The sequence below is a fragment of the Panthera leo genome, chromosome A1 (genome assembly GCF_018350215.1).
Source record: "Panthera leo isolate Ple1 chromosome A1, P.leo_Ple1_pat1.1, whole genome shotgun sequence".
Classification (NCBI taxonomy): Eukaryota; Metazoa; Chordata; class Mammalia; order Carnivora; family Felidae; genus Panthera; species Panthera leo.
Genome location: NC_056679.1, coordinates 84006497 through 84032739, shown reverse-complemented (window position 1 = coordinate 84032739; position 26243 = coordinate 84006497). Strand labels below are relative to the sequence as shown.

General features: G+C 35.6%; 1 protein-coding gene across 3 annotated transcripts; it reads left to right on the top strand.

The window, feature by feature from the left end:
- The first annotated feature begins 643 nt into the window (after nt 1–643).
- Nucleotides 644–26002, top strand: LOC122215636 (olfactory receptor 2T1-like). Of its 3 annotated transcripts, XM_042931170.1 has the most exons (4): nt 644–970; nt 5702–5940; nt 6040–6645; nt 24785–26002. In XM_042931170.1, the coding sequence occupies exons 2-4, from the start codon at nt 5830–5832 to the stop codon at nt 25772–25774; spliced, it is 1707 nt and encodes a 568-aa protein (XP_042787104.1). In that variant the 5' UTR covers nt 644–970; nt 5702–5829; the 3' UTR covers nt 25775–26002. The 3 variants fall into 3 exon arrangements, with proteins under 3 accessions (XP_042787104.1, XP_042787123.1, XP_042787113.1); XM_042931189.1 differs by lacking the exon at nt 5702–5940 and having other exon boundaries at nt 644–861; XM_042931179.1 differs by lacking the exon at nt 5702–5940.
- Nucleotides 26003–26243: the final 241 nt, after the last annotated feature.

Sequence of the window (26243 nt, the reverse complement as noted above, 5' to 3'; positions counted from 1 at the left end):
TACCAATCTGGAATAAAGTATTTTCACCAACTTTGTTTTCTAACCATATGTTAAATAAAGTTTCATAATAATCACTTTCTTAAATTGGGTTTTTACATCCATTACACTGACAATAGGCTAAATAAAAACATACTTTCTTATCAAATTGGCCAGTACTTTTATTAAATTGGTGATTGTACAAGTTATTTTGGTGGCATTTAGTTAATGAGTGGTCTTTATGAGAAGGTGATTATTGAAAGAGAAAAATGACAGAATTAGAGCTGACAATTGTTCTTGAAGTGAGAAATTAAATGACCAAATGAAAACTTCTCTTTTCTTCCGTTGGCAATTTTCCCATTATTACTAATCTGTTCTCTAGAGGAATAAAAGACATAAGTGTTTGGTGATGAAACATCCATAAAATAGTTGTTCTCAAGCTACTAATTAAAAAAAAATACTGGAGAGAATTCAACCCAATCACTTTAGCTGTGGAACGTTTGCTTACAATTTAGACATTTGAGTGAAGTCTCAGTCTGGTTCAATACCAACCAGAGCCAGTTTAATTGATAACCCTTGGATTCTTAGAAGGAGATGTCTCCATAAGAAATCTCAGAATGATTATGACGACATTCTGCAGGTTATTTAAACGTTCTCTTGGGTTCTCTGGTGCAATGTGCCCCAAAGTTTTTGTGGCACTGAAGTGTAAAATCCATGGCTCCAGTTAAGGTTTCATCTTTAAATACTTCTAACAATCTTCTTTTTGATGGTTTGTGTCTTTCAACCTGAATCTCCTGCCATCACTTCAAGGAAGGAAGGAGACCTCTATGAGGATAAGAAATAAGGAAACAAAGGAAGTTCCATTTTATCTGCTTATTTTCTAAGGTCTTATCTCTTGTGATGTTGTCTGTAACTAGTTTTGCTTTTGATTCATATACCTTTTTCTAGATATAAGTCATCTGCTGTTATCACCTTCTTCACCTACATTCTAAGGGTAAGAAAACCATTTGTATCTCTTAAATAATGTGCATGGGGCTAGGGTGGGGTATGGGCGGGAGAATGGATAAGAAAGGTCAATGGTTTGATAAAATTCAGATATTTTTTGCACCTCCATTTACAACAAACTTGATATAAACTTAAAACATAAAGACTTAAGTAAGATGCCAAAACAATTAAATTGAATAGGTTTGTAAAGTAGAAATTTTGGTGGAGGTTTAAGGAATTAGGGTGATCTACCTTAAGAAGAATGGACTGGAAGTAGATGAAGCACAAGCCAGGAGTCCAAAGGCAAATATTTTTGACTGAACTAATAAAGCCCAAATTGTAGACTAAAAACTAGTTTTCAAACCTTAAAACATAGGCTATTATTTAACTATTTCTGACTACTGTCACATTACTCATTTAGCACACATAAAGGTAGGTTTTTCAGGTGAAAATGGAATACTTAAAATGGGATCATCAGTATAATAATAGATATAGTATATATATATAGATATAGTATAATATAGGTATATAAATATAGTATAATAGGTATACTATATGTGTATATGCTGTATAGCTATAATATAATATAGATATATAGGTAGAGTGTAATAATAATCATAGAAACATTGAGAGAGGGCTGCAAATTTTCTGTTGCTTCAACTACAAATATCCATTCACTTGTTTAAAACAAATATCACTTTCTTGCAGAAGGGCTTAGGATAAAGATAATCAAATGGAAAATCATTCTGGTAGCATTGTGACAAAGCCAATAACTATTTTATGAACTGATTCTATGTATTGCATTTTGTGGCCCATTTTAGACACATCAAGAGGCAGTATCCAAAAGGTGGGAGTGCTTTTCATTAATGGTTGTAGCTGTTGGTTGGAAAGATGCTGTTAAGCTGTGTTGAAAGTGCATGGATAATGTATTTATGTGGTTAGAAGGGAACCAATGGCTGACAACATCATCTCTCTGACTGATATCATTCACTTTCTTTCTTCCCCAGAGACCCAGTTTTGTTCTGACTTAAGAGGTCTTCAAAGTTAGCCTTTTTGGTACAGTGTGATTTCACAGGGAGTAGCAAAAGCAAATATTTATATTTATTGTCCCCTCATGTACACATTTGAAATGGGAAAATATTAAGTATAGGAGTCATTAAATTCTAGGAGTAATCTATTGATATGTAGACCATCTGTTATATGCAAGACTGTTCTAATAACTGCAAATATAAAGACTATTTAGATGATGGCTCTACTCTCAAATATGTCACATTGTAGTTGGGAAGATAGAAGGAGCAAATAGAAACCCTAGGCACACTGCTACAAGTTGTGGAATCAAGTGGAAAAGCTATCATGGGGGTAAGAGGATGGTGTTCTCCCTGGTCAGAAGATTGAGAGGATCAGGGAGAGATTCAAGATATGTTTATGGGACTCTGATTACCATCAGGATCTAGTCCATTTTACTTGGAAAGGGACTAAATATAAAGTTTATAATATTCAGTAAGTAAAATAAACCAGATTCTATGATGCTCTGGTAAAGTGTCTTCCTGATTCCTCAAACGCCATTCAATTCTGCAGAGCCTCAAGGTTGCTGTTTCTTGAGCCTCTGCCCTTGGGCTCATTCTTTCTTATCTCTGTGCTAAAATTGCTAAACTATGTATAGAGTATTATAATTTTTCTATACATATGTATTTCTGTAAATGAGTAGTAGTATGTGTTTTTAATAAAAAATACATCCTGCACATATTTACATGACCAGAAACCCTAAACTACATCACTATTATCAATAGGTACAAGGTAAGCTGCAGAGAGTTTAATTTTGTCAGTCTGGTGATGTTGATTATTTAGATTGTTTCCAGTTTATTTTTACTGTCAAAAGCAATGATTGATTAGCATCTTTGCATATACTCACATCTTCATACTATTTTTTCCTCAGAATAAATTTGTAAAAATAGCTAAAGTGTAGATGTTTATAAAAGATGTTTTATATAAAATAAATGGGGGCGCCTGGGTGGCGCAGTCGGTTAAGCCTCCAACTTCAGCCAGGTCACGATCTCGCGGTCCGTGAGTTCGAGCCCCGCGTCGGGCTCTGGGCTGATGGCTCAGAGCCTGGAGCCTGTTTCCGATTCTGTGTCTCCCTCTCTCTCTCTGCCCCTCCCCCTTTCATGCTCTGTCTCTCTCTGTCCCCAAAAAAATAAATAAAAAACATTGAAAAAATTAAAAAAAAAATAAATGTTGCCAAAAACATCTAGAGAAAATCTTTTAATTTTCTCTAGAACCCGCTTTCTCATACTGAAAATCCTAAATGTATGGGGTACCTGGCTTCCTCAGTTGGTGGAGGGTGCAATTCTTGATTTTGGAGTTGTAAATTTGAGCCCCACGTTTGGTATAGAGATTACTTAAAAATGAAATCTTAAAGAATATTCTAAGTGTTACTGTCATTCTTTGAAAATACCTTTTTCTTATGAAAAATAATATTTCTTTGTCTAAAAGTTTTCTTTTAGAAATGTAATATGTTTTTTACTCAAGCTTTTGAGCCACCTGATGTAAAAATTGTGAGTTTAAAAGAAAAGTCTTAACCTTTAACTCTAAATTGTAATTTTTTTTTTTTTAATCTGTAGGGGAGACAAAATTTTACCTCTATTCATGTAATGTTTAGGTGAGATTCTTTAACAAAATGACAAATCAAGAAAAGAAAAACAGTTTATTAATGCATGCAGTGTATAACACCTAGGAGAAACCAAAACAAAAAAAGTAACTCAAGGTGATGTCTTAAAACTGAGACTTATATAGCATCTTCAAAAAAGAACAATGAGTTTGTAGAGAAATTATAGGACTCTTAGACTTCCAAGAGCAGCACATTGGAAATGTAAATATAAGGGAGGGAACAAATAGAGTAAGATTTTTTGCAGATTTATTAGGGGCCATCTCTGGGCTGATAAGAGTCTGTCTCTAGGAAAAGGATAATTTATATTCTGCCCTTAGGTAGAAAAGAGAATTATCTGAGTTTGCTTCTGCTTTATTTCCTTCAGCTCAAAATAACTTTTATGTCAGAGAAAGAGTTTGGGGTGATATTTTTGGTTTTCCTTCACTTCCATATATATATTATTAAATTAATCCTTCCATTTGTTTGAATTCTTATGTGCAGCAACCATTTACATGCTATGATTTTCTGTATATTTTGGAGAGTGGTGGTGGTGAGGGATGTTTATTTCTAATCCGTCTTTTCTGTCTAGTTGTTCAGCTTCTGTATTTTGCATAGGTGTTACAGAGGTGAATGTACTGTCAATTTTTAACATTTTTCCCTCTGGACATTTAACATATGCTCATTCTTTCAGATACACTTTAGAATTATTTCACCAAGTTTCTCCAGAAAAAAGTTCCTATTAGAATTTCAATTAAGGGTGCATTTTGTTAATTTTACACTTTTCTCCAAGTTTAGTACCAGCTATTTCATCATTTTTGTTGATATTGTGTATCAATATTTTGTTGATGTTATGAACAAATATGTTAACATATGAGAGTATTTGACACTATAACTGACACCAGAAAGGGTCCATGTGGGAAGTTATGTGAGCTGAGACCTAGGATTATAGAAACCACATAGAGAATAATTGTGTTCCAGGCAGGGGGGACTTTTGAGTCTGGTTATTTTCTTGGAGACAAATGTGAGAAACTGGCAAAGCACTAGAGAACAGAGTCCTGAATATTCAGGCTACCAAAGGTCATGCAAACCACATTCAGGACTTTTATCGTTAGCCCAAAAATAATGCTGAACTTTAAAGCATATTAGGAGGGAGAGGGAGGGGCGCCCATGACTCAGTCACTTAAGCGTCTGACTTTGGATCAGGTCATGATCTCACAGCTCATGAGTTTGAAACCTGTGTCGGGCTCTGAGCTTCAGCCCCTGTTTGTGCTCACTCTCCCTCTTTCTCTCTCTCTCTCTCTCTCTCTCTCTCAAAAATAAACATTTTTTTTAACAAAAAGAGGGGGAGTGGGTTTATATGAACAGATTTGCAGATATGGTTTTTTAATGCATTAGTTTAATAACTAATATTAATTCGGGGAAGATTTTAATCCACATTTATAATTGAGAGTAGTTCATAATTATGGGGCATTAGTGCGTGTGTGCGTTTTTCAGGTTCTCTGATATTAAAAAAAATAACGTTTATTCATTTCTGACAGAGAACAGAGCATGAGTGGGGGAGGGGCAGAGAGAGAGAGGGAGACAGAATCTGAAGCAGGCTCTAGGTTCTGAGCTGTCAGCACAGAGCCCAGTGCGGGGCTCCAGCTCACTGATCATGAGATCATGACCTGAGCCAAAATCAGACACTCAACTGACTGAGCCACCCAGGCACCCCAGGTTCTCTGATATTTTAATGAACAATGCCTGTAATTTTATTTAGTGTGTTTTATTATATAATAGAATCACTTTATCTTTTTGTTGGTTTGTTTTTATTTAAATTCCAGTTAGTTAACATACAGTATAATAGTAGTTTCAGGTGTACAATTTACTAATTCAACAAATGAGTGAAGAAAAAAATAAGGTTGAATAATGATCAGATGGACAATGCAGTGATTCAATTTACTATATTGCATAATTTTCAGCCATATCTACAACTTAATGGTTATGTCTAGATGAGGCAGGTCAGTTTCATAGTTGCCATAAACTTCCCAATTCAATAAAACATCTTCCTAAATTATTTGGTTATTTTAATTAACTCAATCAATTGTTTTACAGCTCTATCTGTGTTTTAAATAAACATGAAGCCAACTCTAGGTGAAGATCTGTGGGGTCCACACATTCTTCAATAATAACTGCACTCCCTTAAACTGATCAATTGCCAAATATCCATTCGTCTTCATGCCATGGAGACTCAGCTTCAAAATTGTTCCTCAACAAGAAGAAATATCCAAGAAAGAACCTGCAAATCCACCCCACAACATATACACATGAACAAAATGTTTAATATTATACAAGTAATTTTAATTTACTAATGCTTATACTTACATCTTAAATGATTCATATTATCTACTGGAATTTTCTTTAACCCCCCACTTATTTCCTTACCACTCTAGGTCCAACTTAACACCATGGTTGGAGACAATAAAACCTGTTCCAGTGACTTCACCCTCATAGGGCTCTTCACTCATGGTGCAACCTCAGGCTTCCTTTTCAGCATAATTTGTGCTGTATTCTTCATGGCCATGATAGTTAATGGGGTCATGATCTTCCTGATCCATATAGACCCTTACCTCCATACCCCCATGTACTTCCTGCTCAGCCACCTCTCCTTCATTGACATGATGTACATCTCTACCATTGTGCCCAAGATGCTGGTCAATTATCTTGTGGGCAAGGGGACTATCTCCTTCGCTGCCTGTACAGCCCAGCACTTTCTCTACATGGGCTTTGTGGGGGCTGAATTTTTCCTGCTAGGACTCATGGCTTATGACCGCTATGTGGCCATCTGCAACCCGCTTCGCTATCCTGTTCTTATGAGCCACCGGGTCTGTTGGATGATCTTGGCCAGCTCTTGGTTTGGTGGTGCTTTGGACAGCTTCCTCCTCACTCCGATCACCATGAGTCTCCCATTCTGCAGTTCCCGCAAGATCAATCACTTCTTCTGTGAAGCACCTACCATGCTGAGGCTGGCCTGTGGTGACAAAGCTGCCTATGAAATGGTAATGTATGTTTGCTGTGTCATGATGCTGCTGATCCCCTTCTCTGTGATAATTGCTTCCTATGCCCGAATTCTCATCACAGTGCACCAGATGAAGTCAGCAGAAGGGAAGAAGAAGGCTTTTGCCACCTGCTCATCACACATAATGGTGGTGACCTTGTTTTATGGGGCCGCCCTGTATACATATATGCTTCCCCAATCCTACCACACACCGATCAAAGACAAGGTCTTCTCCGCCTTTTACACCATTCTCACTCCTTTGTTAAATCCTCTCATTTACAGCTTGAGAAACACAGATGTAACTGGGGCCTTTAAAAGGGTCTTGGCAAGATGTCAAGGAGTTCATGGTGTGACACGGGAAGGATTCTGACAGTCTAAATCATCCACATCTGCTCAGGGGTGCATGGGTGCTGTTACTTGGGGTTATACCATAGGTAATATTACTAATGTATTCAGCAACTGCTAATGCCAGTTATGCTGAAAAGTGCATCAGCACTAATTTTGTCAAAAATGTGAAACCTTGTAACATGAATAATGCCAGAGTGCCTAAATACCGCTGGTGTTTATTATTTCTCCATGTCCTCCCATTCTGTTACTGGACGCAATGGGTCCCTTTGCTTGGTGAATGCAAGCCAGTAGCACATACAAGGCATACAGTCAGTCTGGTATGGAAGCTTTTATTTCCTTGCAGTAACTAAGGAGAATACTGGGGATATTTCCTAAAGCATTGTATCTCTTTGGGGATAGTGCAATTAGATTTTATTTAGTATGCAGATGGGGCAGAGGCCAGAAGCTTGCATATACACTAGGGAACTTATACATATTCTATTACTTAGGCATACTTACCACATTTACATGATAGTGCATATGTCTCAAGTTCAAAAAATTGCCTAGGATCTGCCTCCAGAGCAGATTTTAGTGTTGTAATCCTCTAAAGTTAAAGGTAGAGAAGTTCAGGGGAATTCTGCACATGCTTCAGCTCTGATCTGGCTCAAAATAGTTCTGTGTTAAATCCCATGTCTGCACATATCATGTCCTGTTCTAAAGGTCTTGGTGCTTTGCCTTTTCATGTGGGTCTTCTGAGTTGGGTTCCTGAAAAACATCTTATAGAAAAAACTTTACATACCACCTGGAGCAACCCTCTATGCTGGTTACGATTCCAGTTCTTTTTTTTTTAATTGTTGTTTTACTTTTCTATTGCTTTGATCATTGATAGAAATAAATATGTGTGCTGATGAATAGGGGCACATGTACCCCAATGTTCATAGCAGCACTTTCAACAATAGCCAAATTATGGAAAGAGCCTAAGTGTCCATCAACTGATGAATGGATAAAGAAGATGTGGCTTATATATACGATGGAAAACTACCTGGAAATGAGAAAGAATGAAATCTGGCTATTTGTAGCAATGTGAATGGAACTGGAGGGTATTATGCTAAATGAAATAAGCCAGGCAGAGAAAAACAGACATCATATGTTTTCACTCATATGTGGATCTTGAGAAACTTAACAGAAGACCATGGAGGAGGGGAAGGGGAAAAAAGTTACAGAGAGAGAGGGGGGCAAACCATAAGAGACTCTTAAGGACTGAGAACAAACTGAGGGTAGATGGGGGGTTGGAGAAGAGGGGAAAGTGGGTGGTGGGCGGGGAGGAGGGCACTTGTTGGGATGAGCACTAGGTGTTGTATGGAAACCAAGGTGACAACAAACTATACAACTCCAATTCTTATCTCACACCACTCCTCTGATTGTAATTAATTTATATAAATGCTCCCAAGTGTCTGGTTAATATTACATAGTCTGATCACTGTCAGTGTTCTCATAAAAATTAGTGATGTTTATTACATTGTTTAAAAGCATATTGATGGGGTTTATGAAAGGGTTAGAGGTGTATACATTTGAAAGAGACTAAAGTGTCAGAACACTTCAAAGGGAATACTTAAGTACACACAAATCAGTATTTAGAAACCCAGACATCTTTCTTTGATTAGCAACTGAAAACATTCTTCCTTTATGTAAATTTAGAGCTGGAGAAAATGAATCATATATTATTGCAGAAATGCAGACTAATCCTCTGTAGGTCAATTCTATGATGTTATATTTGTTAAATGGTAATTAATTATTACATCAGAAGACATTGAGAGATAAGAGAGAAAAAAGTGCTCAGTTAATTCACAAATTCACTAATCCATTTTAAGTGTCTTCAATTCATTAAAATTATTAGATTTCTGGAATGTCTCTCTAGATGTAAGTTGTGTGGGGATGTTTTTATAAATCTTTCTCTTTCAAAGAAAAAGTGAATAGCCCACTTTTTCTTTGTTGCAACATTTGGTTTTCCATTGGATAACATTTCAAAATGGAAGAAAAGAAGTAGTTTTTCATTTGAAAGCTAGAGCTGGCAAATTCTTTGGAAATGACTTAGTACAATTTCTTTAGGAAGCTGAAATCCAGAGAATGCATGTGTTTAGGTTTAATTGTAGACCCAGTTGAAGAACTTGAACCATATCCCAGACCTCTTGGGCCATTTCTGCATGGTGCTATGCCAGGCTTTGTGTTCTTACCAGTCTGAAAAAATCCTGACTGGGTTCAGTGATGTTTTGCTGCTGACAGGCACTTGTTGTGGTGGGTGAGGTAAATACACCCAAGCCTTCTACTGCACTATAAAAGCTGTTGAGTGGCAGACAAAATATTTAACCAATGAAACAGTACATGTTGGAACACTGTGGATTGGACTACCAGTTAATCAGGAAAACAGACCTGCTTGCATCTAATTCAGCAAGGCTATCAGTTGCAAACCAGAGTTAATCTTTTTGAGTCTTTCTTTCTGGAAGATCTCATATCCTTCGATCTTTTCAGACTGGCTTGGGGAGCATCATGTGTTAGATATTAGGGAGTTTCTTTCCAACTCAAAGATGGTGAAGTACAAGAAACACAATACATAAAACAGAAAAGAAAGAGGGGACTGATCCTGAAAACTGAGCATTAATTTCAGGTCCATTTTTTTCAAGAAACTCTGCCCATCACTTAATATCAATGGAACCAAATTTCCTTTCCTGTGACATTTTAGCTAATATATATTTTTCTTTATAAGATTTTAAAGATCAAATATGAAAAATGTAATTAATGTTAGTATTATTTTAGCTATTTTTAACAAATGTAATTGCTTTTCATCTTCATAATATCCGTGCTTTTTTTTCTTACTTCCCCCATTTTCCTTTATCTATCCTTAGCTTACATAATCATACTCCCTTGTTAATTATACTAAGGTACAAAGGATTGATAATAGGTAAATTTAATATCCCAACTACAGGAATTGAAAGTAAATGTTATTAGAATGATTAGAAAAAGGATAAATAAGCATACTTTCAAAATATAATAATTAAAACAACAATTATATTGAATCACACTCATACTAGAATGGCTATAATTTGGGGCACCTGGGTGGCTCAGTCGGTTGAGCGGCCGACTTTGGCTCAGGTCACGGATCTTGCAGTCCTTGAGTTCGAGCCCAACGTCGGGCTCTGTGCTGACAGCCTGGAGCTTGTTTCGGATTCTGTGTCTCCCTCTCTCTGACCCTCCCCCGTTCATGCTCTGTCTCTCTCTGTCTCAAAAATAAATAAACGTTAAAAAAAATTTTAGAATGGCTGTAATTCAAACTGCTGGCAATACCAAAATTCTAAAATACAGGAATTCACATTCATTGCTGGTGGGGATGCAAAATCGTACATCTACTTGAAGAGACAGTTTGGTAGTTTATTACAAAATGAAACATAGCCGTACCATATGACCTGGAAATTGTGTTTCTCATGATTTACCCAACTGATTCGGAAACTTATGTTTATACAAAAACCTGCAAGTGGATGTTTATAGAATTTTTTTTCATAATCACCCAAAACTTAGAATTAATCAAGTTATCTTTAGTAGGTGAATGGACAAACTACAGTACATTTAGACAATAGAATATGATACAGCAATAAAAAGAATTGAGCTATCAAACCATGGAAAGACATGAAGGAATCTTCAACGTATAGGACAAAGTGAAAGAAGATAATCTGAAAAAGCTACATACTATATGATTCCAGCTATATGACATCCTAGAAAAAGAAGCTCTATAGAAATAAAAAGATTAGGACTGCCAAGGGCTTAGGGAGAGGAAAGGATGAATAGGGAGAACACGCAGGATTTGGGGCAGTTAAACTATTCTGTATGATGCTGTAGTGGAAGTTACATGACATGCATTTGTCCAAACTCATAGAACAGGATGAGTGAATCCTGATATAAACTATAGATCGTAACTAATAATAATGTATGAAAATTAGCGCATCAATTATAATATATGAACCACACTAATACAGGATATAAATAATAGGAGAAAGAGAAGGAATATATGGTAACTCACTGAACCATCTGCTGAACTTTCTGTGAACCAAAAAAAGTAAGATTTAAACTTTATTAATAAAAACCTTCTTAAAACCCATGTAACCCTCTGATACTGTATTTCACTCAAGAAATCACTAGAAGCTGTCACAAGATATAATGGAGCTGGTAAAAGTGGGGTGGGGATGGGCATTAAATAATAAAAGTTTGTTAATTTTATTAGCCTTACTTTTAGGATTTGGCTGTGTGCATTTTGGGAGTGGGTAGCAATGAGGATAATATTTTTTAGAAAGAATAATTAGTAGAACTTGGACCAAATGTCATTTAGTTTCACTTGTGCATATGGTAGGTAACATTTCCTTAGCATTCCACAATTCAAGTCAGCATTCCTTCCCCCTCCTGAATATGTAAGAGGGTACTGGTAATGCAGAATCTGTGTGTGGAGGAGAAATAAATGGTCAATATTTCCCTGATCTCTGTCTTCTCCACACTAGGAGAAAACAATCTCAAATGAAAGCTGTTACTGCAAGGAAAAGTCTTCATTAGAGTGAGTGGAATGGTTTTCTTCTCAGAGAGTATTTTATCATTCAATACAAGTTTCAAATACTAAAAGTTATGTAGCTCAGACCATAATAGCTGTGCAAATATAGTGCAAATTTTTTAAGTCCTTTAAAGGAGTATGTAGTCATTTCTCCACTTGTGAGCTGTTCAGGCGTGGAGCAGAAAAATCAGGTTGAACATCAGTGCTAGAGCCAATGGATAAGGTCAGGAATTTGTGCTTCCTCTGGTGGAAACCTATAAGGAAAATACATAACTTGTATTCATAGAAGAATTAGTAATGCCTAGAACAGTGATTAATTTGACTTTTAGTCCTGCTAATCACTCATGCTGTCACTTATATGACTCTGCCATCTCAGCCTGTTTCTTCGTAAATGAAATGGGTAATATTCCTGCAGATATAATTGCTAATTCTTTCAAAAAAAAAAACTTGACAATAGTTTGAGTAGTGCACCGGCCCTTTCAGCAACTTCAGGAAGTATATGACCAAAGTTTTAAACTGTGGTTTCTATTCTGATGTTTAGAACATCATGAACACATGATTTGCTTAAAAATAATGCACCTGTATATAGCAGATAGAGTGATTTTTGGCATTAATTGGTGTCCCTAAGAAGAACAAGACCATCCATGGGAAGGAGTACAGGTGAATTGAACACTGTGGTGAGACAAGGAATCCAGTGGTCTTCCAGGACCTGCCAAGGGCCTGACAATCAGCAAGCACTGTGTAGATGATGTCCAAAGGAAATGTGAGGAATCTTTCATACAGGAAGAAAGTTCAAGGGAGTAAGTACAATGACTGATCAATGGGTTTATGACATGTGCTGATTTCAACAATTGACAGTGGCTTCTTGGATTTCTGTGTTGAGAATTTCATCAAGGACAAGGCCAGAGTTAAGGTTTGTAAGAAGAGTGGTATAATCTCATCAACCAGGATGGATACAGGCGTGCTCCTGGGGGTGAGTGCCAGGGTGTAGTTGCCAGGCACAAATACCCTGTATTTGTTATTACTGATTTGTTCAAAATGATTATTCTAAAGATAAGGAAACAGAGTTCCAGCAAGCTATACTGGGTTACACAATCTGCTGTCAAGAGCAGCATTGGCAAAAAATTCAGATGTCTTGCATCGAATGTTTTTATCTATAGAACCATTTTTTTGTTGATGAGAAAAATCAGTAACAATTGAAAAAAAATAAAATTTTGTGTTTTCTGAGGCTCAGGAGAATTCACACCCGTGTGCACGCATACTTGCATTCGCTTGCGTGCGCGCGCACGCACACACACACACACACACACATAGTTTGTAAAGAATGGTGACCAATACAACAAGTTAAACTTTCACTATTTGCAGATCATATGACACTCTATATAGAAAATCTGAGACTCCACCAAAAAGCTGCAAGAACTGGTAAATGAATTCAGTAAACACAAAGGATACAAATCAACACACAAAAATCTGTTGCGCAAGTATCGTACTGTGCATCGACAGCTTTGTAATATAGCTTGAAATCTAGAATTTTGGTGTTTCCAGTTTTGTTTTTATTTTTCAGTATTGTTTTGGATATTTGGGGTCTTTTCGGGTTCCATACAAATTTTGGGATTGCTTGTTCTAACTCTGTGAAAAATGCTTGTGGTATTTTGATAGAGACTGCATTAAATGTGTAAATTATTTTGGATAGTATAGACATTGTAACAATGTTTGTTCTTCTAATCCATGAGCATGGAATGCTTTTCCATTTCTTTATGTCCTCTTCAGTTTCTTTCATAAATGTTCTATCGTTTTCGGAATACAAACCTTTCACCTTTTTAGTGAGGTTTATTCGTAGGTATTTTACTGTTTTTAGTGCAATTGCAATTGGAATTGATTCCTTGATTCCTATTTCTGCTGCTTCGTTATTGGTGTATGGAAATGCAACAGATTTCTGCACATTGATTTTATATCTATGATTTTGCTGAATTCATGTATTACTTCTACAATTTTTTGGTGGAGTCTTACAGGTTTTTCTCCATAGAGTATCATGACCTCCACAAATAGTGAAATTTTTACTTCTTCCTTGCTGATTTGGATGCCTTTTATTTCTTTTTGTTGTCTGATGCTTAGGCTAGCACTTCCAGTGCTATCTTAAATAGTAATGGTAAGAGTGGACATCCCTGTCTTATTCCTGACCCGGGAAAGTCTTTCAGTTTTTGCTAAGACTGATGTTAGCTGTGGGTTTTTCATATATGGTCTTTATGATGTTAAGATATGTTCTATGTGTCCCTACTTTGTTGAGGTTTTTTTTTTTTTTTAATCAAGAATGAATGCTGTATTTTGTCAAATGCTTTTTCTGCATCTATTGACAAGATCATAAGGTTATTATCTTTTCTTTTATTAATGTGGTGTACTACATTGATTGATTTGTGAATATTGAACCAGCCCTAGAGCCCAGGAGAGATCCCACTTAATCATGGTGGATAATTCTCTTAATGTACTGTTGAATTGTTGAGAATTTTTGCACCCAAGCTCATCAAAAGCATTGGCCTATAGTTATCCTGTGTAGTGGGGCCTTTGTTTGGTTTTGGAATCAATGTAATGTTGGCTTCATAGAAAGAGCTTGGACTTTTTCCTTCTATTTATATATTTTGGAACAGTTTGAGAAGAACAGGTATTAACTCTCCTTTAATGTCTGGTTGAATTCCCCTGGGAAACCATCAGACCCAGGAGTCTTGTTTGTTGGGAGATTGTTGATTACAGATTCAATGTCTGTGATGGTTATGGATCAGTTCAAATTTTCTAATTCTTCCTGTTTCAGTAATAATAGTGAGTTTCTAGGATTTTGTCCATTTACCCAGATTGCCTAGTTTGTTGGCATATAATTTTTCGTAGTATGCTATTATAATTGCATTTTGTGGTGATGGTTGTGATCTCTCCTTTTTAATTTGTGATTTTATCTGTTTCTTTTTCTTTTGATGAGTCTGGCTAAAGATTTATCAATTTGTTAAGTCTTTCAAAGAACCAGCTCTTAGTTTTTTTTTAATACAATTACTTATTTTTTTTCTAAAAAAGTATTTATTTCTGCTCTAATCTTTATTATATTATTTCTTCTGCTTTCTTTAGGCAAAAACAGGCACATGGATCAATGTAACAGAGTTCAAGTTATATTAAAAATCTGTAATGATCATACACCAGGGTACAAACACAAATATAAACACACATGCTAATGGAACAGAATAGAAAACCCAGAAATAGACCCACAACTATATAGTCAACTCATCTTTGACAAAGCAGGAAATAATATTTAATGGGAAAAAGACAGTCTTTTCAACGAATGATGTTGGGAAAACCAACATACATGATAGGAACATGCAGAAAAATGAAACTGGACCACTTTCTTATACCATACAGAAAAATAAATTCAAAATGGATTGATGACCTAAATGTAAGACTTGAAACAAAATCCTAGAGGAGAACAACAGCCTTGTAACTTCTTTGTAGATGTGTCTCCTGAGGCAAGGGAAACAAAACCAAAAATGAACTATTGGGACTTTATCAAAATAAAAATCTCTGAACAGCAAAGGAAACAATAAAAAAACTAAAAGGCAGCCTTCAGAATGGGGAAAAATATTTCAAATGACATATCTGATAAAATGTTAGTTTTTAGTTACAGTTTTAAGAATTAGAAGAGTTAAGTTCCTGAAAATTATAAAGATTTAGTATATGAAAAAAAATGACATTGAAACTGACTGGATAAAGGAATAAATTATCAATAGTTGATTTTAAGACAAATACATAATTTTCAGAGACAATACAGTAAATCTCTGCTTCATATTCATATCTCCAATTTCTAGACTTTGAAGAATTAAGTGTAAAACATCCCCACATACAGACAAATGAAAACTGATAAAAGTTAAAAAACAAGTTTCTCACAATGAAGCTATTCAAGGATTTCAAAGTATAGAATCAGCAGAAGAAACTACAGATGTAATGATGACTTTTACTCCATAATTAAAAAAATATTATTGATTAACAAAAAAAAGCTATGAACAATAACAAAATTAAAAAAAAAACAAGAAAATGCAAGCAATACTTGAGACATACAGGGAAGACACATATTCATACTTAAATATTCAAAGAGAAAGTTAAAAAAATAGCATTTATAATAAATAAAAACAAATGGACAGATATTCAAAGTTTTAACCTTACTCAAAAAATTTAAAAATAATTATATTAAGTCATCTTACGCCAGAATTACCAGACATGTAAATTTGTGTGTTTATTTAATTTTACAGTGTTATGAGAATGCACCAGGGAAATGGGAACTGATAGGCAGTAGAAAAGTAAAGTGGGAAATTGTAAAAATGCAACTTAAAAGTGAAATAAAGAGGCACCTGGGTGTCTCAGTAAGTTAAACATCCAACTCTTGATTTTGGATCAGGTCATGACATCACAGTTACGTGATCCAGCCCCACATGAGGTTCTGAGCTAACGGCGCAGAATCTGCTTGGGATTCTCTCTCTCCCTCTCTCTTTGCGCTTCCCCTACTAGCTCTCTCTCTCTCGTGCTCTCTCTCATATATGTGTATATATATATATATATATATATGTATGTATATATATACATATATATGCATACATATATATACAATCTCAAAATAAATACAAACTTAAAAAATAAATAAAAACTTTAAATACATTTACACAAAATGATTAAATAGTTCTGATGGAAGAAAACGTTGTGAAAAAAAACACTCAAGGATCCACACTCAAAATTAAGTATAAGAATTTTTATCATTACATGATTTATTACTGCCACTGTTAAAACAATGTGTGCATCAAAATTGAAATATTGGTTAAATATAATGGAGTATATCCATAAGATAGAATATCCTGTGGACATTGACTGTTACATTTGGAAGAGTATTTCACATGAAGGACACTTCTTAAGAAGTAGTTCGTGAACAATATAAATTGCCAAACTATATGTAATACATAAACATACCCATGCATATATATGTGTTAGTATATAAATATTATACAGTATGTGTGTGTATGCACACATACACTGTACTTATGCATGTATGTATACACACAATGGAAATGCAATTTTGTACAGATAATCTTTTTTTATTTTTTTTATAATTTTTTTAATGTTTATTTTTGAGACAGAGAGAGACAGAGCATGAATGGGGGAGGGTCAGAGAGAGAGGGAGACACAGAATCTGAAACGGGCTCCAGGCTCTGAGGTGTAAGCACAGAGTCTGACACAGGGCTCAAATTCATGAACTGGGAGACCAAGACCTGAGCCGAAGCTGGACGCCCAAATGACTGAGCCACCTAGGAGCCCCCAGATAATCTTTTTTTTAATATGTTTACTTATTTTTGAGAGAAAGAAAGACAGAGACAGAGAGAGAGAGAGAGAGAGAGAATGAGTGGGGTAGGAGCAGAAAGAGAAGGAGACAGAATCTGAAGCAGGTTCCAGACTTTGAGCTGTCAGCACAGAGCCGGATGCAGGGTTCGAACCCACAAAGCCCAACCAACTGAGCCACACAGGTGCCCCTGTACAGATAACTTTCTATATGATATGTTTCTGGCAACTATCTCTGGATATTAAGGAATATTCTAAATTTTTAAACAATTCATATTTTCCTCAAGGTATGTATTGCCATAATACACAGATGTAATAATTATTATTACATCAATAAAATGTTAAAAAATAGCATGAATTAGGCTATTTTTAATATTTTTTATTGTTTTTCATGGTAATTCCCACATTTCTCTAGTAGGAAAAGATGCTGGAGGAAATTTCTGATGAAATGGTCAGAATATCAGGGACTTGCACTTGGGAACCAAGTGTTGGAAACATTTTTTCAAAGCCCAATATGACTTTAGGGCTCACTCTCTTCCACCCCATGAATACAATTCTAATTAGCTGTGACAAATCTGTCTCATTAATATATACTGAAATCCATAGGGATGAGATGTGCTCTTTTTAAGAGCACCTCATTTTCTGTCATTGTCATAAAACTATTTAAATTCCTGCCTCTTTTCACTCTGGGTGCTCCCCTTTGTGCTAGGGAATCCAAACACAGAACACCCAGAGATGATTTAGCATTCTTTAATGGTCTGCAGCTTTCTTCCTTCTTAATCTTTCATAATTGTCTCTTTTTGGTTTCTAGCTATTTTCTTGTAAAGATAGAATGCAAGAATTAACACACCTTTATAGAAGAATGGAAAATTTGTATGATTTGTCCTGGCATTGCAAAATGTCTCAGGAGTTTTAGTATGGGAATTTTCTTTTAATGATACTTCCTTCTGCAGAGTTATATTGCAAAATAGCTCTTGATAACTTGCTGTGCATATCTCTTTATGCTAATTCCATCACGAGTTGCTAAGGATACTTTTAGTCTATAGTTCAGAAAATTCAAGTTCATAAATACAAATTAAAAACCTCTGTGTGCTGGATTTTCATGCAGCAGACATCTGGGCATACAGACTGGCCAGATCTTGAAATCTCTCCTACCATGGATACCTATGACTGTGAATAGCTTTGTGTTTTTAATTTGTTAACATAAACTAGAGGATAAATCAAATTCATTAAACAATAATTTCTCTTCTAGTAACAGATCACTTTCTGTTTTCTGAAGTCTTTGTTCAATTCCCATTTCTTTCTTAGTTATAGAAAGTTCTTATGCTTTCCTGCTGAGTTTTTTTTTTTGTATTTATGTATTCATTCATTCATTCATTTATTCATTCATTTTTAACAAATTTTGTATAACCGTCTTTACCTTTGGACAACGCACCCTACTCTGAATGACTGTGTGGAGGGGATTCACCTCTAAGTAAGTGACGGAGATTATCTTAGTTGAACCTAAGTTTAGTATAAACTTAGGCATCAGGTGATTTTTTATATTGATGATGTGCATTCCCTTCTTTTACGCATACCAAGAAATGTGTGTAGCAAGCTGCTTTTAATACATAGCAGTCAAATTGCATGCCTGAGAAAAGTATCGAGGACTGTAAATTGATGGGGTTAAAATGGGAAGATATTGGGTAAATGAATAAATCATTTTGAAGCTCTTTGGAAATTAAATGGTTGGATTAAATAGTTTGAAGTTTTTCTGCACAATGCAAAATTCATTATTATTTTCTGCACAATGCAAAATTCATTATTAAGCAATTTAGTGATTATCTAGGGGCTGCTGAAATACTAGACCAACTCTGTTTATTGTTAATTCCTATTTCTTTAATGAAAATCCAGGTCTATTGAAGGTGTCCACCAAGATCACAGGTGACTAATCAAATGCTGATGAGCACATAGCCTGGCTCTTCAAATGACACTTTAAATATTTGTTGAATAAGGAAATAAATGAGCTTCCACAACATTTTTTAAGGGTCTCAATAAATCAAAGACTTATGCAAGTTAAATTTAAGGAAATGGAGACAGTGCTGTCTACAACTCACGGGATGCAAATCTCAGGTGGAAACTTAGTGATGTGATGACTGCCCCACGTCCCCCACCTCAAATACATTGAGAAGCAGACTGCTTGTTTAATTATTTCTGGAAATTATCTAGAGAATGCATTTCAAATATACAGTTGTAATGGTGCTATTGAGTGGAACAGTGCAAAGAATATTCTTTCCTAATAATACCTGTTTATGTCTGTGTGTACATGATCTTAGCAAAATCTTTCCTTTTCTCTTTTTTTTTCTTTTTTAATGACTTAAGCAAAAATTGACCTTATTAATTGGATGGGAAAAGGGCAATATTATTGGAAAGACACAGAAAATTTAAATGAAAAAGTTGCATTTAGTCTTAGTTTATAGGGCATCAATTATGAAAAGTCTTCCTAATTCCCTGCTGGAGCTCCCATCACCACCAGCACTGGCATGATTGCCTTTGTATCCTTGCACTCTTTTTACAGAAAAGAAAACTGAAGTTTGGAAGATGGAGGTCCTTGCCTTAATGACACATAGACAGACTCCTGTAGGTCCTCTGACTTCAAGCTCAGAGCTCTTGCCTTGTCAGTGATGCAAACATTTTACATATCACTCTTCCATAATGATTTTAAAGGTCATACAGGCAACTGTATATTTCAGTTGTAGGTCCTCTGACTTCAAGCCCAGAGCTCTTGCATTGTCAGTAATGCAAACATTTTACATATCACTTTTCCATAATGATCTTAAAGGTTGTACAGATACTTGTATATTTCAGTTCCACTCTGATAGTGGTTCAGAAACATTTTTATAAATGTCCACTGTACCATGGAATAAACTTTAATCAGAAAGAGTGGGTCTCTCTAATTATGGTTATCCAATGGTTATCCAAGTGTGTGATCTCTTTAGAGGTTCTGGCAGGAGGACTACATGGTCAACAAAGGAATATAGTTCTAAGTCACTTCTTGGATTGATGTTGTAAACAATAATAGACACTTGGTGAAATTGTCTGATTACATTGACATTTTACTGTCTAATAATTTTGTCTTTCTTATTCTATTTGATTTGATTATGGATGATTACAATTTTTGCAGAATTTAGAAATATAAAGAAGATTCAGGGTTAAATGTAAGGTTTTGCATTTATTTTAAAAACTTCACAAGTGAGGGTTCCTGGATGGCTCATTCAGTTAAGCATCTGACTTGGGCTGAGGTCATGATCTCACAGCTCATGGATTTGAGCCCCACATCAGACTCCGTGTCTGACAGCTCAGAGCCTGGAGCCTGTTTCAGATTCTCTCTCTCTCTCTCTCTCTGCCCTGCCCTCACTCGCATTCTGTCTCTCTCTCTCTTTCTCAAAAATAAATAAACATTAAAAAAAAAAAAAACAACTGCACAACTAAGAATTGACCTGGCTGGGGAACTCTCATATAATAATTCAACCAGAAGAGTTTTAATGTGTACATAATGTGTCAACAGTGTGATTAATCTGATATAAAAATATAAAAGTAATATTCTTAGTGTATTCTGCATCGGAAAAGCTTCACATGAAGTAGTTGCTGAAATTGAGATATTGCGTTTTAAAATGGACATTGTCAAAGACCATCTCAAGTTAGTGTCTGAAACTTGAGCATTTTGGCAAGGTCTTCATGAGTGCAGTCATATGGTAATCAGGAAGCTTGACACAGAAAAACATGAAGAAAGATTATAACCATATTCACATTATGAAAGGCTGAAAGTTAAAAAGGGAAGAAGCTGCTTCTGAGCAGATCTAGAAGCCAAAGATGGAAGTTTCATGAGGCAATTCTTAATGCAAGTGAGCACAGAGCTTCCTAGCAATGGACCTGTTGCACTGAAAGAACATGAAGTATGTTCTTTCATTTGGCAGAAAGTTCACCAGTGGTCATATAGAATCAGGGAAAGGCTGCAACTTACAACTTAGAGATTCCATTGTAATTTTATTAAAAGGATGGGCTTAGTGATCATCCCAGGCCTGAGCAAGAATCATATCCTGACTTCAAGTTAGGTAGGAGAAGTAATTTCAAACATCTCTACTCAATCAAATGTGTACTCCTTACAAAATAAGGGAATATTTGCAAATGTCAAGATAAAATAAATGTATTACATTTTTTAAAAATTTGTGATATAGTGTAACAAATATAATTTAAGTAAGTTCTGAAGACAATTTCATCCAATAAAGTCATGTCAATTTCATTTAATATTTTTTCTTTTTTTTCAATTTTATTTATTTATTTATTTTGAAAGAGAGAAAGAGAAAGAAAGAGAGAGAGAGGCAGAGAGAGGAGAGAGAATCCCAAGCAGGCTCCATACTATCAGTATGGAGCCCGATGCAAGGCTGGAACCCATGGACCATGAGATCATGACCTGAGCTGAAGTCAAGAGTCAGATGCTTAACTTACTGAGCCACTCTGGTGCTACTTAATAACTTTTTTCTTATGTTCTCATAATTTCCAGCCCAAGCATATATACGATTTCCATAGATGTTCAGATTCTCTTCAGGCTTAAATGTGATGTACATATTTCTGAGAATTTATGCTAAAGGAGATTTCCTTCAAGTGAAGACATAATTAGAGAAAAAATATAGAATTTAATGGCTGAAATAGTTTTTCCAGGAATTCCAGAGCCCATACAATTGAATTCAAAGACTATTTTGCAATTCAAATCCATGTATTTTAGTTGAATATGTGGACTACTTAAATAAGAAATTGGAGATTCTCACATACCAATAGTTTTGAAATAACTAACATATATGGGTAAAACATTGGCATTTTACTTTGCATTGTATAAAATATTATCATCTAAGAATTTCTCATTTGATCCATAGAGTAGCCCTGTATATTATATTATCTAAATCTAGGGGCATCTGGGTGGCTCAGTCATTTAAGTGTCCCACTTCAACTCAGGTCATGATCTCATGGTTCCTGAGTTCGAGCCCCACATCGGGCTCTTTGCTGACATCAGAGCCTGAAGCCTGTTTCAGATTTAGTGTCTCCCTCTCTCTTTGCTCCTCCCTCACTCACTCTGTCTCCTCACTCTCTCCCTCTCTCTCTCTGAAAATAAATAAACATTAAAAATTTTTAAAAAAATAAATCTAATATAAATGGAAACTGAGGCTCAGAGTGTTTGGGGGAGAGAATCCAAGGTAACAGCATTAACATGAGTAGAAGAACTCAATTCATCTGATTCTAAATTTTGCTTTACTCTATGTCTACTATAATATTGCAGAAGGAAATTCCTGTATATGGTCACATAATTATTCTAGACATTTTCTGATTATTTTCATTTGTACTAACCATAACAAAGTAATACAATCTGTTCTCAGCAGAAATTTAATAAGTATGGGTCCTTCTCATCATATTTCCTCATAGTAAAATAGCAGATTTAACCAAACAGGACTTGCTCTCTGACCATTTAGAACTTTTACGTGCAAAAAGGAGAGTAAGGCCAGCCAGATGCAAAATAGAGAAGACTTTAGAGTTTGCCTTTGTTATGCTAGGACTATAGGATGAGATAGAGAAAAAAAAAAAACAGAAAGATAGATATTTTTAAAATATTTTGGAATGCATGTGAATGATGAACAGGGAAAACTACTTGACCTTGTAAAGGAATACATAATTTTGCCTCTGTTACTGGGAATTTCGTGCATCATAAGAGTTAGACTGAAAATGTGAAAGGTGTAGAAACAGAATACAACTTATATTTAGGCTATTCCATAAACTTGACAGCAGTTTCCCTTTAGATATATATTTTAATTAGAAAGGTAAAGGAAATGAGGCCGATTGGAAATGATGATGACATGGTATATGGTGTCAGGGAAATTTATAAAATGAGTTTCAAATAGTTTGAAATTCATACACATAAAAAGATAAAAGAGAAAAAATAGAGTTTATTCTATTAAAAACAGCAGTCTTGAGTGTAATAATTTGTGTGGTATATTCTCAATTATGACATATTTTCATTAGCAATATTAATTATTGCATATAGTTAAAAAATTCACAAATTTACATTGTTGGCACATTTAATTTGACAGATAATGTAAATGCCTAATTTTTTGATTGTAGGTAAGAGCACAGAATGATTTGAGGCTGCCTGGTCCAAACATCCCTGCTATTAAGAGTATGTGTGACCAGAAGAACATTATTCACAATTCTGCCATCAGTGATATGAGGGTTATAGTTCCTCACTTCTTAGGTTTATTGTGAAGCTCAACAAGTCAATCGAAATGAAGCACTTGGCACAAAGTAAACTCTTCACAGTGTTGTTCTAATTATTCTTTTTAAATTTTTAAATAAGATAGAATAGGTAGAGAGAGTGTGCACAACAGGGAAGAGGAGCAGAGAGAGAGAGAGAGAGAGAGAGAGAATCTCTCTCCATACTCAGTATGGAGTCCGATGCGGGGCTTGATTCCACCAACCTTGGATCATGATTTGAGCCAAAAATCAAGAGTCAGACATTCAACTGACTAAGCCACCCGGGTGCCCCTGTAATTATTCTTAATAGCATTTTCTTTTCTGTGCAATTAATTCAAATGCTCATATTTGCATAATATTTACAGGAATGGATTAGTTTGGTCAATCTACCTTAAAACACATTGGTAAAATATATCTTACCTTGACATACTTAATGTTAAACATATGAAAAATTAATTAACTTTCAAAAAAGCTTGTAGATTTTTTCTTTTATCACCACTTGAAATTAAGTAAAATATGATCAGTATTTTTAATTACCAATCTATATGAAAAAAATTCAATTTCCAAAAATAGCAGGTGGTTTATGGCTAACCATGTATGTCCCTGTGTTATTTCCTCTGAATCCTAATTGCAAATACTAAATACTAATAAATAGCGAATGCTGATGCTGATACATAATCCTAATGCCAATTCTTCATCATCCTAAATTTAAATTTATTTCTTAAAAATAAACAAAAATAATTCTATAAGAGTGATTGCCTCTTTTTTTTTTCTGAGTTTGCAAGAGTGGTTTCTATTTCCCATTTTCTCCCATACAATTTTGTCTGCAACACAGATGAAATGGTATCAAAAGAATACTCATAATTCTCAAATTCTCACAGTCCACATTGACAATCACTCATTTGTAGCTAAATGGCAGAGATAGACTACTTATCGTCAGTGCTGGGATATTTTTAAGATGGTGGTATTGTTGATTATGATAATGATTCGTTTGGGGCACTCCGGTGGTTCAGTCAGTTGAAGGTCTGACTCCTGATTTGGGCTCCGGTCATGATCTCATGGTTTGTGGGATGGAGCCATGCATTAGGCACTGCACAATGTGGAGCCTGCTTGGGATTCTCTCTCAACTTCTCTCTCTGCCCCTCCCTTGCTCACTCTCTCTCTCTCCCTTTCTCTCAAAATAAATAAATAAACTTAAAAAAAAAGATTCATTTAATAAGGATGCCAATTTAAACTAACATAGTAGTTACACACGCACACGCACACACACATGCACACACCAGACTAGGGTATGTTTAACAGAATAACAATATGGTTTATACACTATGTGTTGTTATATGTATCACTATAGTACAATAGCATCTGTTGACATAATCTTGTCAAATGTATTTAAAGAATTATTGATTTAAGGTGATCAATTTTATGTAAAAACATTCTATAATAGATTAAATGATAGATACCAGCATCAAAATTGTAAGGAAATATTTTTAGGTATTTTCTTCAGACTTTTACAAGTTTTTGCTTAACAATCAACCTATATGTCCTTATATTAATTCCCTGCGAATATTCTCATTTTATTTGGAAGATTCTAGGTCACAGCAGCACCATCATGGGATCCATGGAAGTGTACAACACATCCTCTACAGACTTCACCTTGATGGGACTGTTCAACAAGAAGGACATCTCAGGCCTTCTCTTTGCCATTGTCTCTATCATCTTTTTCACTGCATTGATGGCCAATGGGATTATGATCTTCCTGATCCACACTGATTCTCGACTGCACACTCCTATGTACTTCCTTCTCAGCCATCTCTCCTTCATTGACATGATGTACATCTCCACCATTGTGCCCAAGATGCTGGTTGATTATCTGCTGGGTCAAAGAACCATATCCTTTATGGGGTGCACAGCTCAGCACTTCCTCTACCTCACCCTTGTGGGAGCTGAGTTCTTCCTACTGGGCCTCATGGCCTATGACCGCTATGTGGCCATCTGTAACCCCCTTCGCTATCCTGTCCTTATGAGTCGCCAGGTCTGTTGGATGATCATAGCAGGTTCCTGGTTTGGAGGCTTTTTGGATGGCTTCCTTCTAACTCCCATAACCATGACCTTTCCTTTCTGCAACTCACGGGAAATTAACCATTTCTTTTGTGAGGCACCTGCAGTCTTGAGTTTGGCATGTGCAGACACAGCCCTCTATGAAACAGTAATGTATGTGTGCTGTGTCCTGATGTTGCTGATTCCTTTCTCTGTGGTGATGGCTTCTTATGCCCAAATCCTGACCACAGTCCACCACATGAGTTCAGTTGAGGGAAGAAAGAAGGCATTTGCCACCTGTTCATCTCACATGACAGTAGTGACCTTGTTCTATGGGGCTGCCATGTACACCTACATGCTGCCACACTCTTACCATAGCCCAGCCCAGGATACAGTCTTCTCTGTGTTCTACACAATCCTTACACCAATGCTGAATCCACTCATCTACAGTCTGAGGAACAAGGATGTGACTGGAGCTCTGAAGAGGGCAATGGGCAGGTTCAAATGTACACAAAAAGTGTCAGGAGATGTGTTTTGACAATGTCTTCTTCTCATGTGGATGACAAATAGGAGCCTTTGTGGACATTGTGGCCATGCTCTTAATGAAGGATTAACCTGGAGGGAAGATATAATTGTGCAGAAGAAGAAAAAGGAAAAGAAAAAGAGCAATATAAGAAATGTATCCTCTTAATCTTCATTCCTTCATCTCTTCTTTCCTTTCTTATATCTTCCATTTATTATGACCTGTTCACTTGCATTCAAAATAAATGCCCAGTGTTTTTAAGAAATAAAAAAAATCTTGCTTGAAGTTTTTACATTTTAGAGATAAAAATAAATTGCATGCAATTTTAAATTGCATGAACTGTGTTGAAGAGTGCAGGAGGCAAGATGGTAATTTCTGTATATGTGATAATCCTGTATAATTATACTTACCATCTAAGTATAAGAGAAATATTATCTTCTCTATTTTGAAGACTAATACCTGACATAGCCTTTAGGAAGATAGT

Bases quoted from the DNA above. Each gene is read 5' to 3' on its own strand.
- LOC122215636 (XM_042931170.1), top strand. From the start codon at position 5,830: ATGGAGACTCAGCTTCAAAATTGTTCCTCAACAAGAAGAAATATCCAA. The intron at 5,941-6,039 runs GTAATTTTAATT...TTACCACTCTAG, and splicing joins AAATGTTTAATATTATACAA to GTCCAACTTAACACCATGGT. The intron at 6,646-24,784 runs GTAATGTATGTT...TTTATTTGGAAG, and splicing joins ACAAAGCTGCCTATGAAATG to ATTCTAGGTCACAGCAGCAC.